Below are 19861 nucleotides of genomic sequence, written 5' to 3'. Positions count from 1 at the left end.
GGACTACATTTTAGTAGCAATCGTGCTTGAAATTTAAAAAGTATCTGGCAACTTTTTTGGCTGTCATAGAAACCAAAACAGTGGCTGAGCCTCAAGCAGTGAAGACCGCACTTTTCCATTGGTATTCTCATTTTTGGGGAATTGTTCCTAGATTATAAATTTTGTACCTATTGTATGATAAAGCTTACTTACAATACTTTATTTTTACTTTTTACCTACTTTGCTTGTTTGTTTATGCATAGCGCTATTGAAACATCATAAATTGACTTGACTATTGAGGGACAAATAAAAAATGACTAAATGTTTTCAAGTCATTTCAGACAAATGACCGAAAAGTCTCAGCAAAGAAAAAACAACCTATGGCATATATAGGCTAATGCAAATGTAATTTGTAAAGCGCATTTATTCTATGATGCACTTGATGCAGTCACAACATGGCACAAGAAAATATAACAGCTATTAGTTGAGTTCATTTTTAACATCTTAATGGTTGTGTAAAATTTTAGCCATTTTTGGTGTAAACAATTTTATAATTTTGTTAAGCTAAACTTTCCTCGTTGAAACAAGTCAACGGAACAGCATTATAGACTATTCATGGGCTGAATCAAATAAATTTCTTTTGTTTTATAGCTACCGTATAACTTTCACTGAATCATAGAGCTAAATCAAATATAGTTATTACTATCTGAATCCTTAACAGCCTGTTTCACCTTTAACGGATCATCAGAAGTTCTTATTCAAATAGAACTTCTGATGATCCATTAAAGGTGAAACAGACTGTTGAGGATTCAGATAACTATATTTGATTTAATTCGCTCTGCTTTGCTTTTTTGCTTATCATTGAGCACTTTTTGTAGTATTAATAGTTTTTACTGTTTTTGAATCATAGAGTTATATATTCAAGAAGAAAATGTAAAAATTATTCAAACCAACATAAAAATTGTTGTGGTTTGCCTACACACAACTTTGGAGGTTCGTACATTTTGGTTTATAAATTACTGGCTCACATTGAAATACTGGCAGCCCATTGTACAATACATTTAACCAATCTGTTTGAAATCCAGGAGTACTTTAATTTTGATTTGTTTATGTAAAGTTTGTGTATCTTGATATTGTTCAGATTTTTCTAGTTTGGTCTCCATCTTCAAGACGACCATGGCTGATCAGGTGGGCTAAGTTAAATGTGTGAAGACATGACATTGTGAATGGTGTTTTAATCTATGCTTTGGCTAAGCAGTTTTTTACATCGGCCTATGAATCAAAATGTGCATTGTGCAATTGTCAAAGTATGGTACTTTAAATCTCCTTCTTTTCTTTTGGCTAGACCTTAGTAAATACAGCATTTAATGAATACAAACAAAGGTCACGACAAGGTTGGGAATCCTATTTATGATTCAAATTATTCAAACAGTTCAGGATTTGAATTAAATTACATATGCCTAATTGGCTGACAAAGTAGACATCAGAATCAGTTTCATAATTCACCAGTGCATGCTTACCGTATACGAAAGTTTGCAAATAATTTGAGCTCACTGAAATATGTGCTCTGTTATTGAAATTGGGGGCTTGTAGGTTTTACGCTGCCCACGATTTTATGAGAGAGATAAACAGGAGAGACGTTGCCATCCGGTGCAAGCAGCTTAAAACCTACAACCGCCTGAAATTGTTTATCACTATCAGGGACATTGACAGGGGGTCTAGGTGGTACTTTTGGATCCAGGCCCGGAATATTTAAGAGGCCTGGATTTAAAAAAAATCCCTGCAACTTCAAACATTATCAAGATCTTAATATAATCAGATTTAAAGGAATTTGCCATCCGAGGTTAAAACAACTATTTCAGCCGTCAGATGGTAGAGTACCAGACCCCCTTCTGGGTACCGGGCCCACTCCAGCTTTCTGGTGGTAAAATAGCCACTTCAGCCACCAAACAGCAAAATAAGAATTTAGTCTAGTATAGTGATTTCCCTAACCACGAATAATACCCAAAACACGAATTTCAAAATAAACAGGCTAATATTTGTTCAAACTCAAAAGCTGAAATGGCACAGGCAAGAAGATTGCTATCCCCATTTCTGCACTAAAAGTTAGACCAAAACCGCTTTTCAGATTGCAGCAATCAGCAAATGTTTGACCTAGGCCCAAACACCCTTCCCAAATCAAATTGAAAACTTTCTGGTTGTCTGCAGTGCTGTAAATTCTCTTCTGGTGAGCCTAGAATGATCAGTGAAGCATCAATGGAATCGGGAAGTCTAGCACCATGTGACAAATAAAAGTTTAAAAAAGCAACCGCTAGATAGAGATAGTAAGTTTTGCGGTTCAAGAAATTTTAAGATTGTGCAAGATTTGTTAAATGACCATGCTTAAACGACATCAATAAAAGTTTGTACACAACCTTTATATTCATAACATTGTCGATGAAGGGGACCCAAAAATAATTTGGTACCGGGCCCAAGAAATCCTGTCAATGACCCTGATGACTATGCAATATCAGTGACGGACACGTTGAATTATGTGAAACAGTAAAAGTGAAACATTATTTTGTAGGAGACAGAGCAAAAGACAACAGAATCAGTTGAACAAGTTGGTAAGAATATTTTGTTTTCACTATTAATTTAATGTTTTATCTTAGAAAGACAAAGATGATCATCAGCAATGTTGTTGACCATGAAACATTACACAAAAGACTTTATACTTGTAAGTCCTTGACTAGAGTTTTCAGCTTTTAATTTGACTCAAAAATTTAATACTTGTTGCTAACATGGCAACATCTGGAGATGTTAAATCAATGGAAAAATGATGGGTTTTGCATCTGGGAATTTGGTTGTGTGCAGAGCAAGTCTTTCCCTGACAGTAAAATCTGTTATTTTTATATTAATCCAACTTATGCAGTAATGCGCGAGACCGAAATGATGTGAAACCGAATGACACAATACTCAAATCTTGTGAAATGCGACTCGAATGATGTGAGACCGTGATATTGCTAGACCCGAACAACACAAGACTTGGTTATTTTTTAAGTTGAGCTGTTCAGAGATATCGAACTTGCATTGTGAGGAGTGAGGACAGCAAAATTCAATCTCTCTTTTATAAAAGCAAATTTAAATACCATAAACACATGACTGACAATAACCTAAAATTACACTGTCACAATCAATGTGCAAGGCCTCGCGACGGGCTGCTTTGTTTCTTGATCGAACGTGCTGTTTTAATTGTGGAATAATTCTTGAGCGGTATGTTATTATCGGTTACTGTCCTGTAGCGACCTTTGATTGCGAAATCTTTATTATGTGACGTACTTCCAGAACATTTTGTGGACGTGCAAGTCGGGAATATTCTTTGCTTGATTTGCCAGGTGTTGGCTGGGTGTTGTGACATCATAATGATGTCTACGTGTAGTGCAACTTGACAGAACAATAAGTTCTTATGATGTAACATTACATAACCTTCTCGAAGTTACTAGACCAAACAACCTGCTATAAATATTGGTGTAATTTGCGTAACTATTATGATGAGATGATTGTTGTTGTTGTAGTAGTTGGTAATAGTGCAGATGCAGAGATTATTGTTGATTGAGATTTGAAGTAATTGAATACGAGTAGATGAGAGATGGTGCTGATATAAATTGTGATCGAAATTAGAGTTATATGAGAAGCTGTGAGTGCACCACGTTAAAGTCCTTCAAGAATTTTCGTTTATCATCTTATTAGTAGAACTATCCGACCATTGGATTGACTGCTTTTCGGTAATATTCCATTAAACTACGTCATTGAACCTTTCCAAGCCTCTTTCCTGGTAGGAGATAGAAAGAAATCGTGACATTTTGGGGGCTTGTCCGGGAATGATTACAACTGAAAGAACAATATATCAACAACAAGCTGTCAAAATGAGGGATATATACCGTCAAAAATGAGATGATCGAAAACTTACGGAGCATGGCTGAACAAGTGGGGCTGAGTGGCAATGAGAAGTCTCAGTTTATGATGGAAGAGTATCACAAGATCATGGACCAAAAAGCTCAGCGAGAAGCCGACAAAAGAAAAGAAAGAAGAGCTGCTCGTGAAATAAGGAAAGCAGAACTTGAAGCTGAAGAGAAGAAATAAGAGCAGAACGTGAAGCTGAAGAGAAACGGGCACAACTTGAAGCTAAAGAGAAACGAGCACAACGCGAAGCAGAAGCTGAGGAGAATTGAGCACAACGAGAAGCTGAAGAGAAACGGGCACAACGCGAAGCAGAAGCTGAAGAAAGAATAGCGCAATATGAATTGGAAAAGTTAAGACTTGATTTAGAAAGACAAAAACTGGACATTGGTGAGCGATCTAATTCTACAAATGATAATGTTCGAGATGTTATTGTAGCGCAAGTTAGACGTCCAGATTTGCCATCGTTTGTTGAGTAAAAAGATGAGTTAGATAGTTTTGAAAGAAAGATTTGAAAGATATCCTGCAATAGCCAAATTGGAGAAGTCGACGTGGGCTACCCAGTTAAGCATGTTGTTATTGGGACAAGCTTTTGATGTATATTCAAGATTTTCACAAGAAGAGAGGCCATGGACTACGACAGATTGAAGTTAGCTCTGTTAAAGCGATATAATTTTACCGAGCATGGATACCGTCAAAGATTCCTTGAGGCATAGCCTGAAGGACACGAAAGCCCAGGTCAGTTGATTGAACGTTTAAGAAACCTTTTGTTAAAATGGTTTGAACTTTCGGGGGCTGAACAATCATTGGACGGATTGGAAAACCTTGGTTATAATATAGTTAAAGAGCAATTTACAGAATCATGTTCAAAGGATCTTTCTGTTTATTTAATGGAGAGAAGTCCAAAGACTCTAGAAGATATAGCCAGTGTGGCGGAACAGTATTTAGTTGCCCATGATGAGAAATTGTTGACCGAAGAGACGTTGTCATGAGATAATGACGAGGAGCAACAAATAATTTTAAAGGAGGTGCTGTTCCAAGAGAAATACGTTGTTTTAATTGTAATGGCTTAGGTCATAAGGCTGCTAACTGCCGGAGTAAGACTAACAGAAATCATCAAGCTGCAAGGAAGTGGTGCGATCGTTGCAGTAGGCAAGGACACGAAGCGAAGGAATATAAGGACAAGTCGTTTTCCTTATCCAATCAGTCTGGGAAGAACAAGTAAAACACAGACGTTTATCGAAGCGGTTATGCGATAAAGATTCATGAACCACCACTTGAAGAGAAGAGACCAGATGAAGATGATCAATTGGAGAAGAAAACGGGAAAGAAGGCGATAAAGGTGCATGTGAAAAAATAATACCTGAAGATTACCTGCCAGTAGTGACTGGGAAAGTTGGAAACAAAAAAGTAAAAGTTTATGTGATTCTGGTTCTACAGGTATAACGGTGATTAGAGATTTAGTAAAAGACAGTCAGTTAATGGCAAATACCAGTCATGTGATGTCGATTAATAACACTTTAATCCAAGGACCTTTAGCGAAGATATATATCGCAACTCCGTATCGTAGTGGGACTGTGAAAGCGTTATGTTTACAAAACCCTTTAGTTGATCTTATAATCGGAAATGTGACTGAGAGAGATTCTGAAGTTGCTTGTTATTCTTGTGGCAAGAATGGTCACTTTGCTCGAGATTGTTTTGCAGAATATTCAGCGACGATCTCAACGAGCGCGAAGAACCGAGGAAAGGAGGCAGGCGACGACCATTTGGAGTTTGTTATAGATGCGGTAGACGCGGACATTTTGCCAGGGAGTGCGTTGCTGATGGCGGACATTCAGAAAACAGACGTTGCCGTGACTACCAATGTGGGAAGATTAGACACGTAGGAGCTGCCCTTTTGATGAAAAAGCTTGCTACAACTGTCACAGAAAAGGTGATTTAGCCAAGGACTGTCCGGAGAGGACGTGTTTCCTATGTAGGAAGATGTCATCTTGCTCGCCATTGCACTGAAGACATTGAGGACGGTAAAAACTTTCACAGTAAACGCGATCATTATTGTTTTAAGAAACGCTGTCGTTGGTAGATCATGCAACGATGGACTAATGAGTCATTGGAGATAACTTGTGAAAATTGTTTATTAAGTAATTAATTGTTTTTGTAATGTGTTTTGTATTGATTGTGTTGTTATATTGTTTGCAACAATATTCTAAGGGGGGCGTATGTCACAATCAATGTGCAAGGCCTCGCGACAGGCTGCTTTGTATCTTAATCGAACGTGCTGTTTTGATTGTGGAATTCTTGAGCGATATGTTATTATCGGTTACTGTCCTGTAGTGACCTTTGACTGCAAAACCTTTATTATGTGACTTATTTCCAGAACATTTTGTGGACGTGCAAGTCGGGAATATTCTTTGCTTAACTTTCCAGGTGTTGGGTGTTGTGACATCATAATGATGTCTACGTGTAGTGCAACTTAATAATAACAATATTTATATACCGCCACACAGTCAAACTATGCTCCTTGGCGCTGTACATGACAATGGTGATAATTAATACGGTACTTTCAGTCATAATGTTCATTGAAATAGAACGTTTTCAAGCGAGCTTTGAATTCATTTAAATTTTCAGCTTCTTTTACACAAATAGGCAAACCATTCCAGTTCCAGCAACTGGCAGCAACAACTGGGAAGATGCGATTTCCATATTGTGTCTTACATGAAGGGTTCCACAAGAGCAATTGATGTTGAGAACGCAAAGTTCTGGCAGGTCTATAATGAACAAGCAAAGTGTCCAGATAGTTCCGAGCAAAACCATGGAAAACTTTATAAATTAATAGACATATTTTGAAGCGAATACGATACAATACTGGAAGAATGCAGGGATTTTAGTATAGGAGTGATATGCTCACGTTTACGTGTTAAAGTAATTAGTCGAGCTGCAGCATTCTGAACTCTTTGAAGACGCAAAATAGTACAATGTGGATTGTGGAATGTTATTTAACTTATTTAATTTGACAGAACAATGAGTTCTTATGATGTAACATTACGTAACCTTCTCGAAGTTACTAGACCAAACAACCTGCTATAACTATTGGTGTAATTTGCGTAACTAATATGATGAGATGATTGTTGTTGTTGTAGTAGTTGGTAATAGATGCAGAGATTATTGTTGATTGAGATTTGAAGTAATTGAATACGAGTAGATGAGAGTTGGTGCTGATATAAATTGTGATCGAAATTAGAGTTACATGAGAAGCTGTGACTGCACCACGTTAAAGTCCTTCAAGAATTTTCGTTTATTATCTTATTAGTAGAACTATCCAACCATTGGATTGACTGCTTTTCGGTAATATCCCATTAAACTACGTCATTGAACCTTTCCAAGTCTCTTTCCTGGTAAGAGATAGAAAGAAATCGTGACATACACAAACTTAGATAGGTACAAATCATTATTTTCTTCTTTCTTAACTCTATTTTTATGTCTCTTTCTTAATCTCTTATACACATTACACATGGAACCAGCGGTTATTTTTATAGTTTATTAATTTGGTTATTTATTGTGTCTGTTGCTAAGATTGGTCTACAAAGGTTTAAAAAATGTTTCTGACTATCGCAGAAGTCTAGAGAAAAGGGTAAGCAACAAAACCCAGATTTCTACAATGCCATTAATACCACTAGCAAACAGTGACCCTAGTCTTTAGAAATTTCATTTTGCCATACAGTCGAAATCGGTTAGGCCCGTACTGCCTAGACGTACCAATCATTTTATTGTATCAAAGTCTGAAACCCTAAACAAAATCCTATTTAATGTTAAGTAAAACTATCGGTTTAACATATCCCACTTAAACGAATATATCGGATAAGTGTATGTTTTTCATTTTGCAAATAGTTTAAAAAACTCTGTTTTATCAACGCGCCATTGCGCATAGTCTATTTACAAAACATCAGGTTTGAAATGGCAACTTTTTCCGAATCTTGATGGTGCTTTTGATAATATCGCATTTGAGGGCTGATTTTGTCTACAGCATGATTAGTTTGATTACTTCCATAGCCTAAGTTGTTGCGACCGAGCCATATTTTAATTTGAAAATGTATTAAAAAAATATCAAGTTTCTAATATTTAATACCGTTATAACCGCGTTAAAACGTTAAACTGCCAATATGGCAATTCTGTGTGCCGTACAAGATAAGGCCTAGCATTTGGCTTCCAGTCCAGATATAAGGCTTCCAGCGACATCCACGCATACGGATTGTGACATTTGGACAGCATCATAATGTCATGTTACTCATGTACTGACTGTGTGATGATTCAGCTGGTGTTGCTAAAGCTGAAAAGAAAGTTTACTATTCATTACCAAGTTTTCCACTAAATTCCCAGCAGTCAACATACTATGATATGCCAATAGCATAATTACAACATTTTAGCTTCCACTGAGCGTGAGGCGACCCCAGAAGCTGTTCAAGAACAAACTGCCGTTGAAGAGACCCCGCCTGAAGGTAGAGATGTTGCAGCAGATGGAAATGTAGCTTCTGCAGAAGAAAATGTTGATAAGTCGGAACCACATGAAAATACCGAAGCTTCACCAGTTCCTGAAGCTGCCAGCGCTGAGACTCCAGCAACAGAAACAGGTTTTCGCTTTTGGTCTGTTTATACAAATCTCGTTAGGCTATCTGCACGTATTCCTGCATTCCTCTACTTTCTTGATCCATATCGAGCTCATTTTTTAAACTTTGTCCTTTTATTAGAGCATACTTTTAACTGCTTTCGGACTAACTTGATGTTTTTTTTTTTATAAATATTCTTGATAGAAATCATTAGAATTATCATAATGTTATTCATGTTAGGCGATGTATGGATGAACATTATTTACTTTCAGTAAAAACGGATGAGCAAGTTGGTGAAGGAAATGCCACAGGAGAAGTTCAAGGGTATTTATTGATGACATATTTTTGTTTGCACCTTACTTTAAGCAGCGAAAGACAGAGACTGTGCAGTAAATCCATTTTAAAGTGTTTACAGTTGACTTTAGGGAAAAGGACAAAACGTGTGATAATAGATGTGACTTTTGGGGCTCTTAACATTTTAACAGCAAAAGTAATGGTTTAGTTTAATAATAGAAAATCATATTACTTATTATTTTATACTATTTTTATATCTTTTTATAAACCTATTGCAACCCAAGCTTTTTCTCACCAGGTACTAGGGTCGTTCGATATGTTGATGTGAAAGGAATATTATCTGTATCAAAGAATGTTTGATACTTGTTAATAATTTTCCATTTATGTTTTGCTGCGGAGCAATATAAATGACTAAATGTATGTAGAACTTTTAGTTGTAATCTACATTTATTTGTTTACTTGGAAATTTTCACGTGTTGCAATTAGTAGAATATGCGTTCGCTTTATTTCGGGAAACCGGTTTTGTTGAAGTGTTTTCATGTCTGACAACAACATACATTATTAAAAAAAAGCTTTATCGTTTTTTTGTTATCCGTGTTTCAACGGCTTTACAAGCTTGCTATATAGTCGAAATTGGTTAAGTAAGCTTCTTACTCGCACAGTTGATGCACTACAACTAATTTTAAGAGGGCTTTACTATTTCTCTTGATAAAAGTAACACAAAAGCAACATGTTATTCCAGTGATCCTTCTCAGAGCGCAGAGCCCGAAGCCAAGACAGATGCTGAAACTACACCAGATGCTACTCCTTCCCCTACAGAAGGTACATCATGAAATATTATACTGTGTTTTTGGCTGCATGTGGTTCCATCATACAAAGAACAATATAATATGGTTGCAAATGCGATCTGTAATTAAGCAGCAGTTTTCTCTATGAGATATCAACTGAGCGTTTTTTATGCTCTTTCAAATGGCCTTAGCCTATTTATAGAGAATAGTATCACTTTCCGAGTTGTGTGACTCACAGCGGATTGCTTGACATTCGTGTTGCTATTTTCTTGTATAATTGTTATTATTGCCATTATCTTGTAGAATTATGGAGATGTGAAGATTTATGAAGTCGTTAATGTCTCTATCGAACAAAAATGGAAAGCTGCATACTTGACTTTCACCCTTGTTTTGGATCATCGGTGGTGCATATCCATGTGTCTTAAGCGGCAATCGAACTTCCGACTTGATAGATGTCCACAATTTCCATCAAGTTGGAAGTTCGATTCCCGCTCGGCAACATGGATATACACCACTGACGAATGATCCAAAACAAGGGTGAACTAGAGCATGTCATCTTCCATTTTCTTTCGAACGGAACCTTAATGATATTGTATTATTATCGGTTATATACGTTCCAGGTGCTTCTGTGGGTGGTATCCCTCCAAGCAATCTTGATTTTGCGAAAGGTGAGGATCTTGCTGAAGAAAGTCCTGTCATAATTCAGCCAATGTCGCGGCCAGATACACCTCCTTTGCCTGTGGAAGGAGACTTACCAGTTCCAGGAACTCCTGAAAAACCAGGTAACGTTTTCTTTGTTGGTCTCAGGAACCCCTGAAATACCAGGTCACTTAATTTCTTTACCGGTTCCAGGAACCCCTAAAATAAACAGGTAACGTTTTTTACCAGTACCAGAAACCCCTGAAAAACCAGGTTTGTTTTTCTTTGGAGGAAAACAGTTTGTGGCATGGTCATTTGCTTTACTTTTCAATTTTTTTTGCTAAATCAAATACCGTTCTCAAGCAGGCAATGCCTAAGTTTGTCAAAAGCAATGACAGAAGTCTCTGTTTTCGAACGAATACGTTTGTGAAGGTTTCTTTTAATCTAATCGTAGGCTTACTATTTTTCTTGCAATCTTTTAGATCATAGAAACAATTATACTTTTCGTCATGAAACAGACGAAGTTCACGTAAAAGAGCATACGCGTCCCTTTTACCCTTAGGATAATATTGCAAGTTTTCTCGTTTCAAATTGCCAACTGCTATCACTCTCCAACTAATTTCACAATTGTTATCACGTACTTTTGAAGCCTAAATTATTTAGTCATGATCGAGTGCATAATTCAATCGATGATGTTGCTTCAGTAAACATCTAGACAGCAAAATCTGTCTTTTTTACATTGATTCAACGTACGCAGACGTTGAATCAACGTAAAAATGACAAATTTTGCTGATTGGGTAATACTGTTGTTGCCATAACGCTTTTTGATGCCCTTTTTCAACGTTACGAAAGCTTTTTTTAATTCAGGAAGTGTAGTGGAAGAGGAAGAGTTATTGTTGGTTGAAGAGGAAATTGTACCTCAGTACAATAGAGAGGATCTCATGCAAAAATATCAGGTTCGTCTTCAACTCAAAATAGGCTTAAAACGCTTTGAGGTTAATATAACCATATTGAGCACTGTACGACACGTGTTTTGAAGCAATGCTTGTATTTTTGATGTTAAATCACTAAAACAAAGTTCATGCTGCAATTGCGTTGGTTTGCAGTGAAGGTCCATATGCTTTCAGGCAGCAATACAGGAAAGAGAAACGCTGAATCAGCAAAATCGTGCACTCCAACACAAGCTCTCTGAATATTTTCGTAAAAAGAAAAACGAAGAAGCAAGACAAGAAGTGGATAAGAATGCCACTGACCAAGAGCAAAGGTGAATTGTGATTCTTTTTTTAACATGCATGCCATACTGAAACATGCATCCGTAGTTTTGGAAAGCTTCTGTAGTAGCTAAATTTACTTTTGTGCCTTTAGTGATTATAAGCCGTAGGAAAATTTGCTCCATGCTTTTTGATTCGTTGACTATGCTTTTTTTAATAATAATTTTTTTTTTATGGAACTATGACAATTCTTGCGCTGTCGCCGTGTGAGCAGGGTAGTATTGCTGCTCAGGGAAAATATCACCTATTCGCTCAGTAACATGGTTTATGCAAAAGTTTAAAAAAATAAGGTTTATTTTGCCTTATAACTTTCTCCTACTTCATGGAAAGCGTGATATTTAGTATTGATCGTTAATAATGTTAATATTAGTAACGCTATATAATAATAATATTAACATCATGTTCTTTTTTAGTCTGCATTTCGTAGTCATTTTTTAAGATGACATCTTCTTTGCTTTTTCCTCCAGATACATGAAGTATATGAGCAACTTGGAGGAGCTTCGTCACCAGCAGGCTGCCGAGCTTGATAACTACCACGAGCAGCTGGAAGAGATCAAAGAGAAAAAGGCAGAGAAGCAAGGACGAGTTGAGGAGGAATGGTCGAAAGCGATGGAGTTCAAAAAAGCAGTCGCTTTGGCTGCCATCAACAGTCGTTCGGGTCGGCCCATTCCTCTAAAGGTAGAGTCTAATTAATTGAACAACAAATTTAACTTTACAACGGAAGAGATAGCCTCGCTAAATTGAAAATTTTGATTTTGTTGGAGCTTGCGCCGCACAAATATGACTTCTTCAGTAAATTCTGATTAAATTAAATCATACAAACTGGCTATAATTGCCAACTATCTTGAAAGGTTAGCCTGGTGTACAAACCACAACAATGGCAGATATTTGTTAGATTCGGGTTCGGATTTCACTGCGAGTGAGTTACCTACCGCTCTCACATCGCTACGTAAGATGCCTCAAACCTACCGCTCTCACATCGCAACGTAAGATGCCTCAAACTGAAGGAAACATATCCTATGACTATAATTATGCATACAAAGCAGATAAACTGGATAAACACTCCTGTTTAACATCACAGTCTTGCAAAGAAGAATCTTTTCCTAACGCTTAAGTAGGAAGATGTACGAGTCGCTGTTTATCTATCGGTGTCATGTTGTTGCTAAAAGAGAAGACGTTGACGTTCGCACTTTGTCGTTTTTAACATGTTATTTTCTAGCTTATCTTTTGTTAGATGCTGTGCTGGCATGTGTTGTTTTCACTGTGATGGTCAGACATAAAAACGATCTGAAATGAATATCCTGTATAAATGTTACGCAATATTCATGATGTTGGTTGTGATAGCACTTTTTGTCGTATCAAGGTTTAAGCTCGGTGGTGGAAGATTTAGATTTATTGATGGAAAGGCAAGGAAGCGTCTTAGCGTCCACCTTCAGGCATGCCTTTAAGTGGCTTGCCAAAGACTTAGCCTCATGGTCTTGAACGGTGTTGAACCGGCGCCCTTTCGATTGCCGCACCAAAGCACTCACCACTCGGCTGTGCAGCTGACGTGATGGTACTCATAAAATGATAATATGATATGTGTGGTGATGATTCTCATATCGTGATGATAACGTCAGTGATCATGTTAATATTCTTCCAACAGGATTTAGAAACGTACGAGGTCAATGAACGGAAGAAGGAGGCAGAAGTATCCCACGTTCGTTTAGAGAACATTAAGCTTAAAAACCGTTTAAAGAAGCAAGAGATGCAGCTAAAACAAAAGGTTTGATTTTCAATTCTGTTGATTTTTTTATTACACTTGTTGTTACTTTCAACCTTGTTGCCTTTTCTGTACTATTTTGAAGATCATTAAATCTTGTTGTTTATGCTTTATCAAAGCAACCTCTTTATCAATTGTGAGTTGCAGCATTAATACAGCTAAAATGTTATGATTCGTTGAAAAATGATACGTTTGAAAAACTGACTTTTTTGATGTGTTGGCTAATTCCACTCACAAGCTTATTTTTTGTTATTTAAACTTCCAGCATATTGCAACAACGCACTTAGAAAGTATTGTAGATATTACCATGCTACTGTTAAGCGCAGAGCTGCTAGTTCTGAAGATGTGGTGGTGATATCACTGCTCGTAATTGAATCTGCAAATACAACAGCTCTTTTTTGTTTCAAAGCTTGCTGTTGTGCGTTCTAAGTTAGTGCTTTTAGGACTTCAGTCGTTTTATGGCGTGTTGTCAATGTCGAATAATTTTTTGTGTAGGAAGAACTTGCAGAGGGCTTACATTTGATTGACTTCGAACAACTCAAAATTGAGAATCAAACTTATAATGAGAAGATAGAAGAGAGAAACGAGGTGAGCTTTTATGTTGCATCACCAAGAAATTTCAGAAGCTTTGTTCATGTTTGTCATCCCAGGTTTTCGAAGTTTTAAATTCAATTTATTTCTCCTAGCCTCATTATTTCAGAGACGAGCAGTAGCGCGCTACTTTTTTGATAGAAGTGTTGGTAGCGGCGCTGCATTTTTACTGGAGTACTGGCTGCAGTAGAGGCGTTACATTTGTTTCAGTCGCACTCCCGATACCCGCTACTTTCCACTTTAAAGTAAAAAAATAACTCGTTTTTTTGGAGATTTTTTTATGAAACAATACGTGAAAAAATCAAGGCAGAAATCATTCGACCCATTGCTTGAAAAATCAAGCCACGTTGATACCGACGAACACCAGTCACTACTCCGAAGATTTTTTTTTTGTTGTGCGGCTGCCATCGCATCAAACATCGACAAGAAAAGTCAATTGTGATGGCCTTTTTTCTGACGGAAACAAGTCCTTGATCTTTCCCAATGCTGATTTAAAACGTCTGTTCATTAAGTATAAGACCATGCACCAGTGCTGCGGTGGAGAGACTTTTTTTCCACTGAAAACGACGTGCTGAAGGCAAAGCGGGCAAAACTCAGCGACTCGCATTTTGAAATAATCGTGTTTTTGAAAGATGCGTAACGATAAATTTTACCGAGAACATGTTTTCCGTAACAACGACGTTGAAATGGCAGTGTAAGTGAATAATATTATTTGTTTCCAAAGTCATTTTGATTTCATAAAGTGCTTTTGTGTCAGTTTAGGACAAAAGTAGCGGTAGCGCACGTTACTTTAGCCCGAGTAGCGGGTAGCGCGCTACTTTTAAAGTAGCGAATGCTTATGCACAAACTTTCTTCCAAGTAGTCCGATCGTATGCATTCTTTCCGATCATATGAGATTCTTTCCGATCATATGAGATTCTTTTCGATCATATGAGATTCTTTCCGATCATATGAGATTTTTTTGGTACTCTCATCTTCACGATATGTGTGATCCTGCATACAAGATGGCGACATCTCCTGTTTTAAATAATATGAGATGTTCTACTGGTGCAAATTAGGCTAAACTATCACAAGATGTATACAGTGACAATCTGCTTTTATTCCGACGTTCCGTCAATCAGACACGACTGACTTCTTCAGGTTGACGAAACGTCCGAATAAAAGCAGATTGTCACTGTATACATCTTGTGATAGTTTAGCTTAATTTTCACCAGTAGAACATCTCATATTATTTAATTTAATGCCTGGTGAACAGCCTCATTCAATTTTTATCTGTTTTATCGGTCATTTTTCTGTTTTTCATTTTAATCAACAAAATATATTTTAAAGTAACCTATTCTGTTTGACAGGATAAAACGAATGTGTTCATTCCTTTAATGTACACCCGCTAAGTGAAAAGTAGCGGTAGACAAATAGACAAAAGTAAGCGGTAGCTCGCGCTACTTTAGCCCGAGTAGCGGTAGCGGGAAGCGCGCTACTTTTAATGTAGCAAATGTTTATGCTTATGTTTCTGATTAACTTTCTTCCAAGTAGTCCGATCGTATGCAATTTTTCCCAAACATTTGAGATTTTTCCCGATCATATGAGATTTTTCCCGATCATATGAGATTTTTTCCGATCATATGAGATTCTGTTTTGGTACTCTCATCTTCACTATATGTGTGATCCTGCATACAAGACGTCAACATCTCCTGTTTTATTGGTTATTTTTCTGTTTTTTATTTTAATTAACAAAATATATTTTAAGATAACCTATTCTGTTGGAAAGGATAAAACGAATGTGTTCATTCCTTTAATTTACGCCCGCTAAGTGAAACTTAGCACAGTGCACTCACACTAAGAGAACTCTTCATTTCGTGGATTCGAGTTGACGGAAGGCCAAGTACTCAAATGAAGCAAAATATTTGATGGAGCAGTGTGCTGCCTAAATGTGGGACTCACCTTTCACTTATTAATCAGTTTGCGAAACATTCAAGGTTAAGAGTTAGGTGACAAGAAAGAACGTAGGAGCTCAAAAAGGCGTCGGCTTAACACCAGTCGAGATCACATGACCTTGCATTGGCGAGACACATAATAACATAAGGTTAAGACAAAGATTGGCTTTCTTGCTTCGCTGTCCTACATATTCAACCGCCAGAAATAAGTGTCGATACGATAAAATAAAGCCAATATTACATTCACATGTACACAATTGCCAACTTTATGAGTATCGTGTTTTCCTCAGGAACTCCTTAAGCTTCGCAAAAAGATCACAAGCACGGTCCAAGTTCTGACTCACTTGAAGGAAAAGCTTCAATTCGTCCAAGCTGAGAATCACGTAGGGAAGGACCAACTCGGTGATGTGGAACAGGAAGTCGCGCAGGTTAGTGTATGATTGAAATAAATCGTCATTTTTCGTTAATACAACGTTAAAGAAATCTTGTGAAGTCTCGTAGTTGCAAAACACTTTCTTCAACATCTGCAGGCGTTGAATTAATGTCATATGATTGATTTTGTTAGTTTGTTATGCGCTTCTAGCGTATGGAATCCTAACGTTCGGTTTTGTTTGAAGAAACGAGACATACTCTCAAGAACGAAGCAAGCACGCGACGCGTTACGTCACGAAAACAACAAGTTCCAGCAAAGATGCGGCCTGCTTGGGAACACTGACCTTCTCAGAGACTTTGAGGCAAGTTTTTTATCTGTTTTAGTTCTTTCATTTTATTATTGTGTTATTTTGTCATCTGTTCATTGTTTCACACAGCAATAAGGCCTGAGGAAAATTTTTCACGGCCGTAAAAAAAACTCATAGGGGTCCTTAATTGAGAATTGTACAACCTGGTAGACACGAGTGGTTGTTTCCCCAGATACTCGTTCCCCACCGCGTGGTGGCTCTTTGTAAGGGTGAACTCGGTCCCATGCAGTCATGAAGAGGCTGCTGAAGAAAATCTCATGACGTAATCACTTCCGAGTCACTTCAGAAGAAATTTCATGACCGAGTCATTTTAGAAGTTGAACCTTCCAACCGATAGAACAACTGATGATTGTAAACACTAAACAGTCTCCCTACTGGTGTCGGTCGCGTCAAGACGTTTTATTGGGTTGATGCGACTTTTTTTTGTTAGAGATGTCATGTGATGGTGCTATGGAGCCCCGGAGGTCTCATTGGTACCGGGCCCAAAAATATCATCAGCGCATTTCCTGTCACTGTCACTATGACATTCTTCAATTTTGATAACTTTGAGTGCAATGTTTCCTGATTAACCACTTAACCAGCCATTGCAGTTTCATGCTGTTCTTACTGACCCCCTGGTCTTCCATGTTGTTTTTCTGTCACATAGATACTACATTGTTTTTTCCGCTACTAACTGAGCTTCGTTATGTGTTGTTGATACCAGTTTTGATGGAATCAGATTCATAAAATTAAATACCTCAAGGTGGGCTACGTCGTTACTATAGCTTGTGTAAGGCCGCGGGCTAAATGATATTGTTTGGCGGGGATTCCGGCCCGCAGGCCAGGTTGCCGACCCATGCTCTTAAAATATATGGGTATGCGTAGGCACAACTCAACTTTTGTAGTTCATCAAGCGTTCGTACGTCACCGTTTTGACGTCACTAACACTTGATGTTATGCGAAGGTGAGCACGGATGAGGTGGATGACTTGGAACATCGGTTGGACATGTTGAAGCGAACGCACGCGGAGCTCACCTTGAGTCTGAATGGAGTGAAGAGAAAGATCGAGCTAGCAAAGGAGAATCAATCATAACGAAAGTTTAGTCGTGTACCCGACGGAATAAGCTTTTATTCTCTTTTATTTAACATGTGTTGATAAAAATTTCGACGCATTTCACTGACACGTGTTTTCATATTTTTAAGTGCTTCTATTTTGTTATTGATTTTTATGAAATACATATTTCGAATTTCTACTTCTTACCGACTATTGTATAAGCTTGTAGCGGCTCGTTTTTATTTTCAATTTCAACGCATCACGTTGTGAGGTTGCACCCTAGCACATTGATATTGAGATCAAAACAATTTTCCTTATCTTCCTATAAAATAGCGACAGTCTAATCTAAACTGACGACGTAAAAAGAAGGATTTTAACACTGATGCTGGTAGAAACCCAGTTTTTGGGTTAACCAGATTTATCATTATTAGTTTAACTGCTCAGAGTTAGGGAAATGAGGGACCTATGAATACAGTGGTACCAATGGAACAACGGTTTAATTAGTTCCCTGTAAAATGTAAAGATTTTTTCGATTGGGAAACACCAACTCTATAACTATTCCAAATCAAAACCAGAATAATGGAAATTTTTGTTTTTGACAGTGAATAGCATTTGTGTGATTTCATAGGTGAAAACAAGCTTTTTTGCTCCCTGTTTGTAAGGAATTTCTTTAGTCCGAGTAAACCTATACCCATAAGTTGTGGCGCATTTGACAAGTAAAAGTATTAACGTTAAAGGTGAATATGGGTTTAGCCTACCCAAGCTGAGCTTAATCAAGTTGAAATGTCGTTTTTTCATTTATTAAAGGGATAGTAAAGGAAAAACCTTACTTGGCGATTTTCCACGTTTTTTGTGTTTAACATGCTACCATAAAACGATTTCCAATAAAATTTTGCCCCATTGCGGTCTGATCAGCATTCTGCGCCCAGGGGCGCCGGAAGCGGGGGGGGGGGGCAGATGTCCCCCTGCCCTCAACTTTTCTGCAGATAGAGGGGCAGGGGGGGCAATGGTGCCCTTTTAAAGTTATGTAAGCTACTGCACACTTTGCAATATAACAATTTCTGCTATTCGCTTTTAGCCTAATTATAATGTTTCATTTTTGCCTCAAAATAATATTTACGGCACAAAATTTTGCAACACAGTTTCAGGCCTTAAAGCTCGTTTTTTTTCGGCAGCCATCGTGGCCTACCGGGAGCTCCTTCTCGGCGGCCAAATCTGCGTGCCTGGAGGCCAAAATACAAAATAAAAACATTGATAGCACAAGTAAATAGAATTAAACTTGCAACAATGCTAAAATGATCACTTAGCGTTGTTGAAATCTGGGCGACATCCTACAATAGAATCGTTGCACCGCGCAATAACTGCTTTATCGGGATTGTAATCCAGTACTGCGGGACCATCTAACGACACTCGCACGAGTGTCTCCAATGTGGCTGATTTTAAAGAAGTTCACCACTCCCCTAGAATTCTTTTTAGCAACGAAAAACAACGTTTGACATGTGTTGACGCCGGCAAGGTAATAAGTATTTCAATGATGTGAAAGACATTAGCCTACTAAAAGAAGCATAAGTTTTGCAAAATATGATCAAAAAATGTTTTCCCCTCGGATGTCAACTAACCTAGTTCTCCTTTTTAACAACGATTCAATGTCCGACAACATCGAATCGACATAAAAACGACAATATTGCCAACCGATGTAAATTAGCACTTCGGATTAACACTTTGTTAAAATAAACGTCGGGAATTACAAACAAGACTTACAGCGCTGGTGATCGCAGATGGATATATTCCATCAATAACAAAACAATAAAAACTATTAATACTACAAAAAGTGCTCAATGCCAAGCAAAAAGGCAAAGCAGAGCGAATTAAATCAAATGTAGTTATTACTATCTGAAGCCTTTACAAATTGTTTCACCTAACGGATCATCAGAAGGTCTGTAAAAACATGTAAACAGTAAAGAATCGATAATTCTGAAAAGATATTAAATATTACAACTGTAATTTAATCTGCCAAAAAAAATCTCTAAACCTGTACTTCCTGAGGAGATATTAAATATTACAACTGTAATTTAATCTGCAAAAAAAACCTCTAAACCTGAATTCCTGAAAAGATATTAAATATTATAACCGTAATCCAATCTGCAGAAAAAAACTCCAGAATTACTAAGGACAGCCTCCATCCGCCACGATAAAGTTTCAATCAATTTGTCCCAATGGAAACCAAGCAACATGATGGCAACATCTATGACATCACAAAGAAGCAAAATGCTTGTTATGATCGGCG

The 19861-nt window shown here is 37.5% G+C and overlaps 1 protein-coding gene across 1 annotated transcript; it reads left to right on the top strand.

Moving 5' to 3' along the window:
• The first annotated feature begins 1062 nt into the window (after positions 1-1062).
• LOC145766949 (cilia- and flagella-associated protein 184-like) lies at positions 1063-17778 on the top strand. The gene is made up of 14 exons (XM_082578666.1): positions 1063-1167; positions 2546-2585; positions 8343-8546; positions 8795-8846; positions 9559-9638; positions 10225-10386; positions 11111-11199; positions 11371-11507; positions 11982-12192; positions 13160-13279; positions 13772-13864; positions 16092-16229; positions 16419-16535; positions 17485-17778. The coding sequence occupies exons 1-14, from the start codon at positions 1156-1158 to the stop codon at positions 17611-17613; spliced, it is 1584 nt and encodes a 527-aa protein (XP_082434792.1). The 5' UTR covers positions 1063-1155; the 3' UTR covers positions 17614-17778.
• The last annotated feature ends 2083 nt before the right edge of the window (positions 17779-19861 follow it).

Source organism: Aplidium turbinatum, chromosome 3 (assembly GCF_918807975.1).
Source record: "Aplidium turbinatum chromosome 3, kaAplTurb1.1, whole genome shotgun sequence".
In the NCBI taxonomy this organism is placed as follows: domain Eukaryota; kingdom Metazoa; phylum Chordata; class Ascidiacea; order Aplousobranchia; family Polyclinidae; genus Aplidium; species Aplidium turbinatum.
This window is presented reverse-complemented; position numbering and strand designations above follow the sequence as displayed.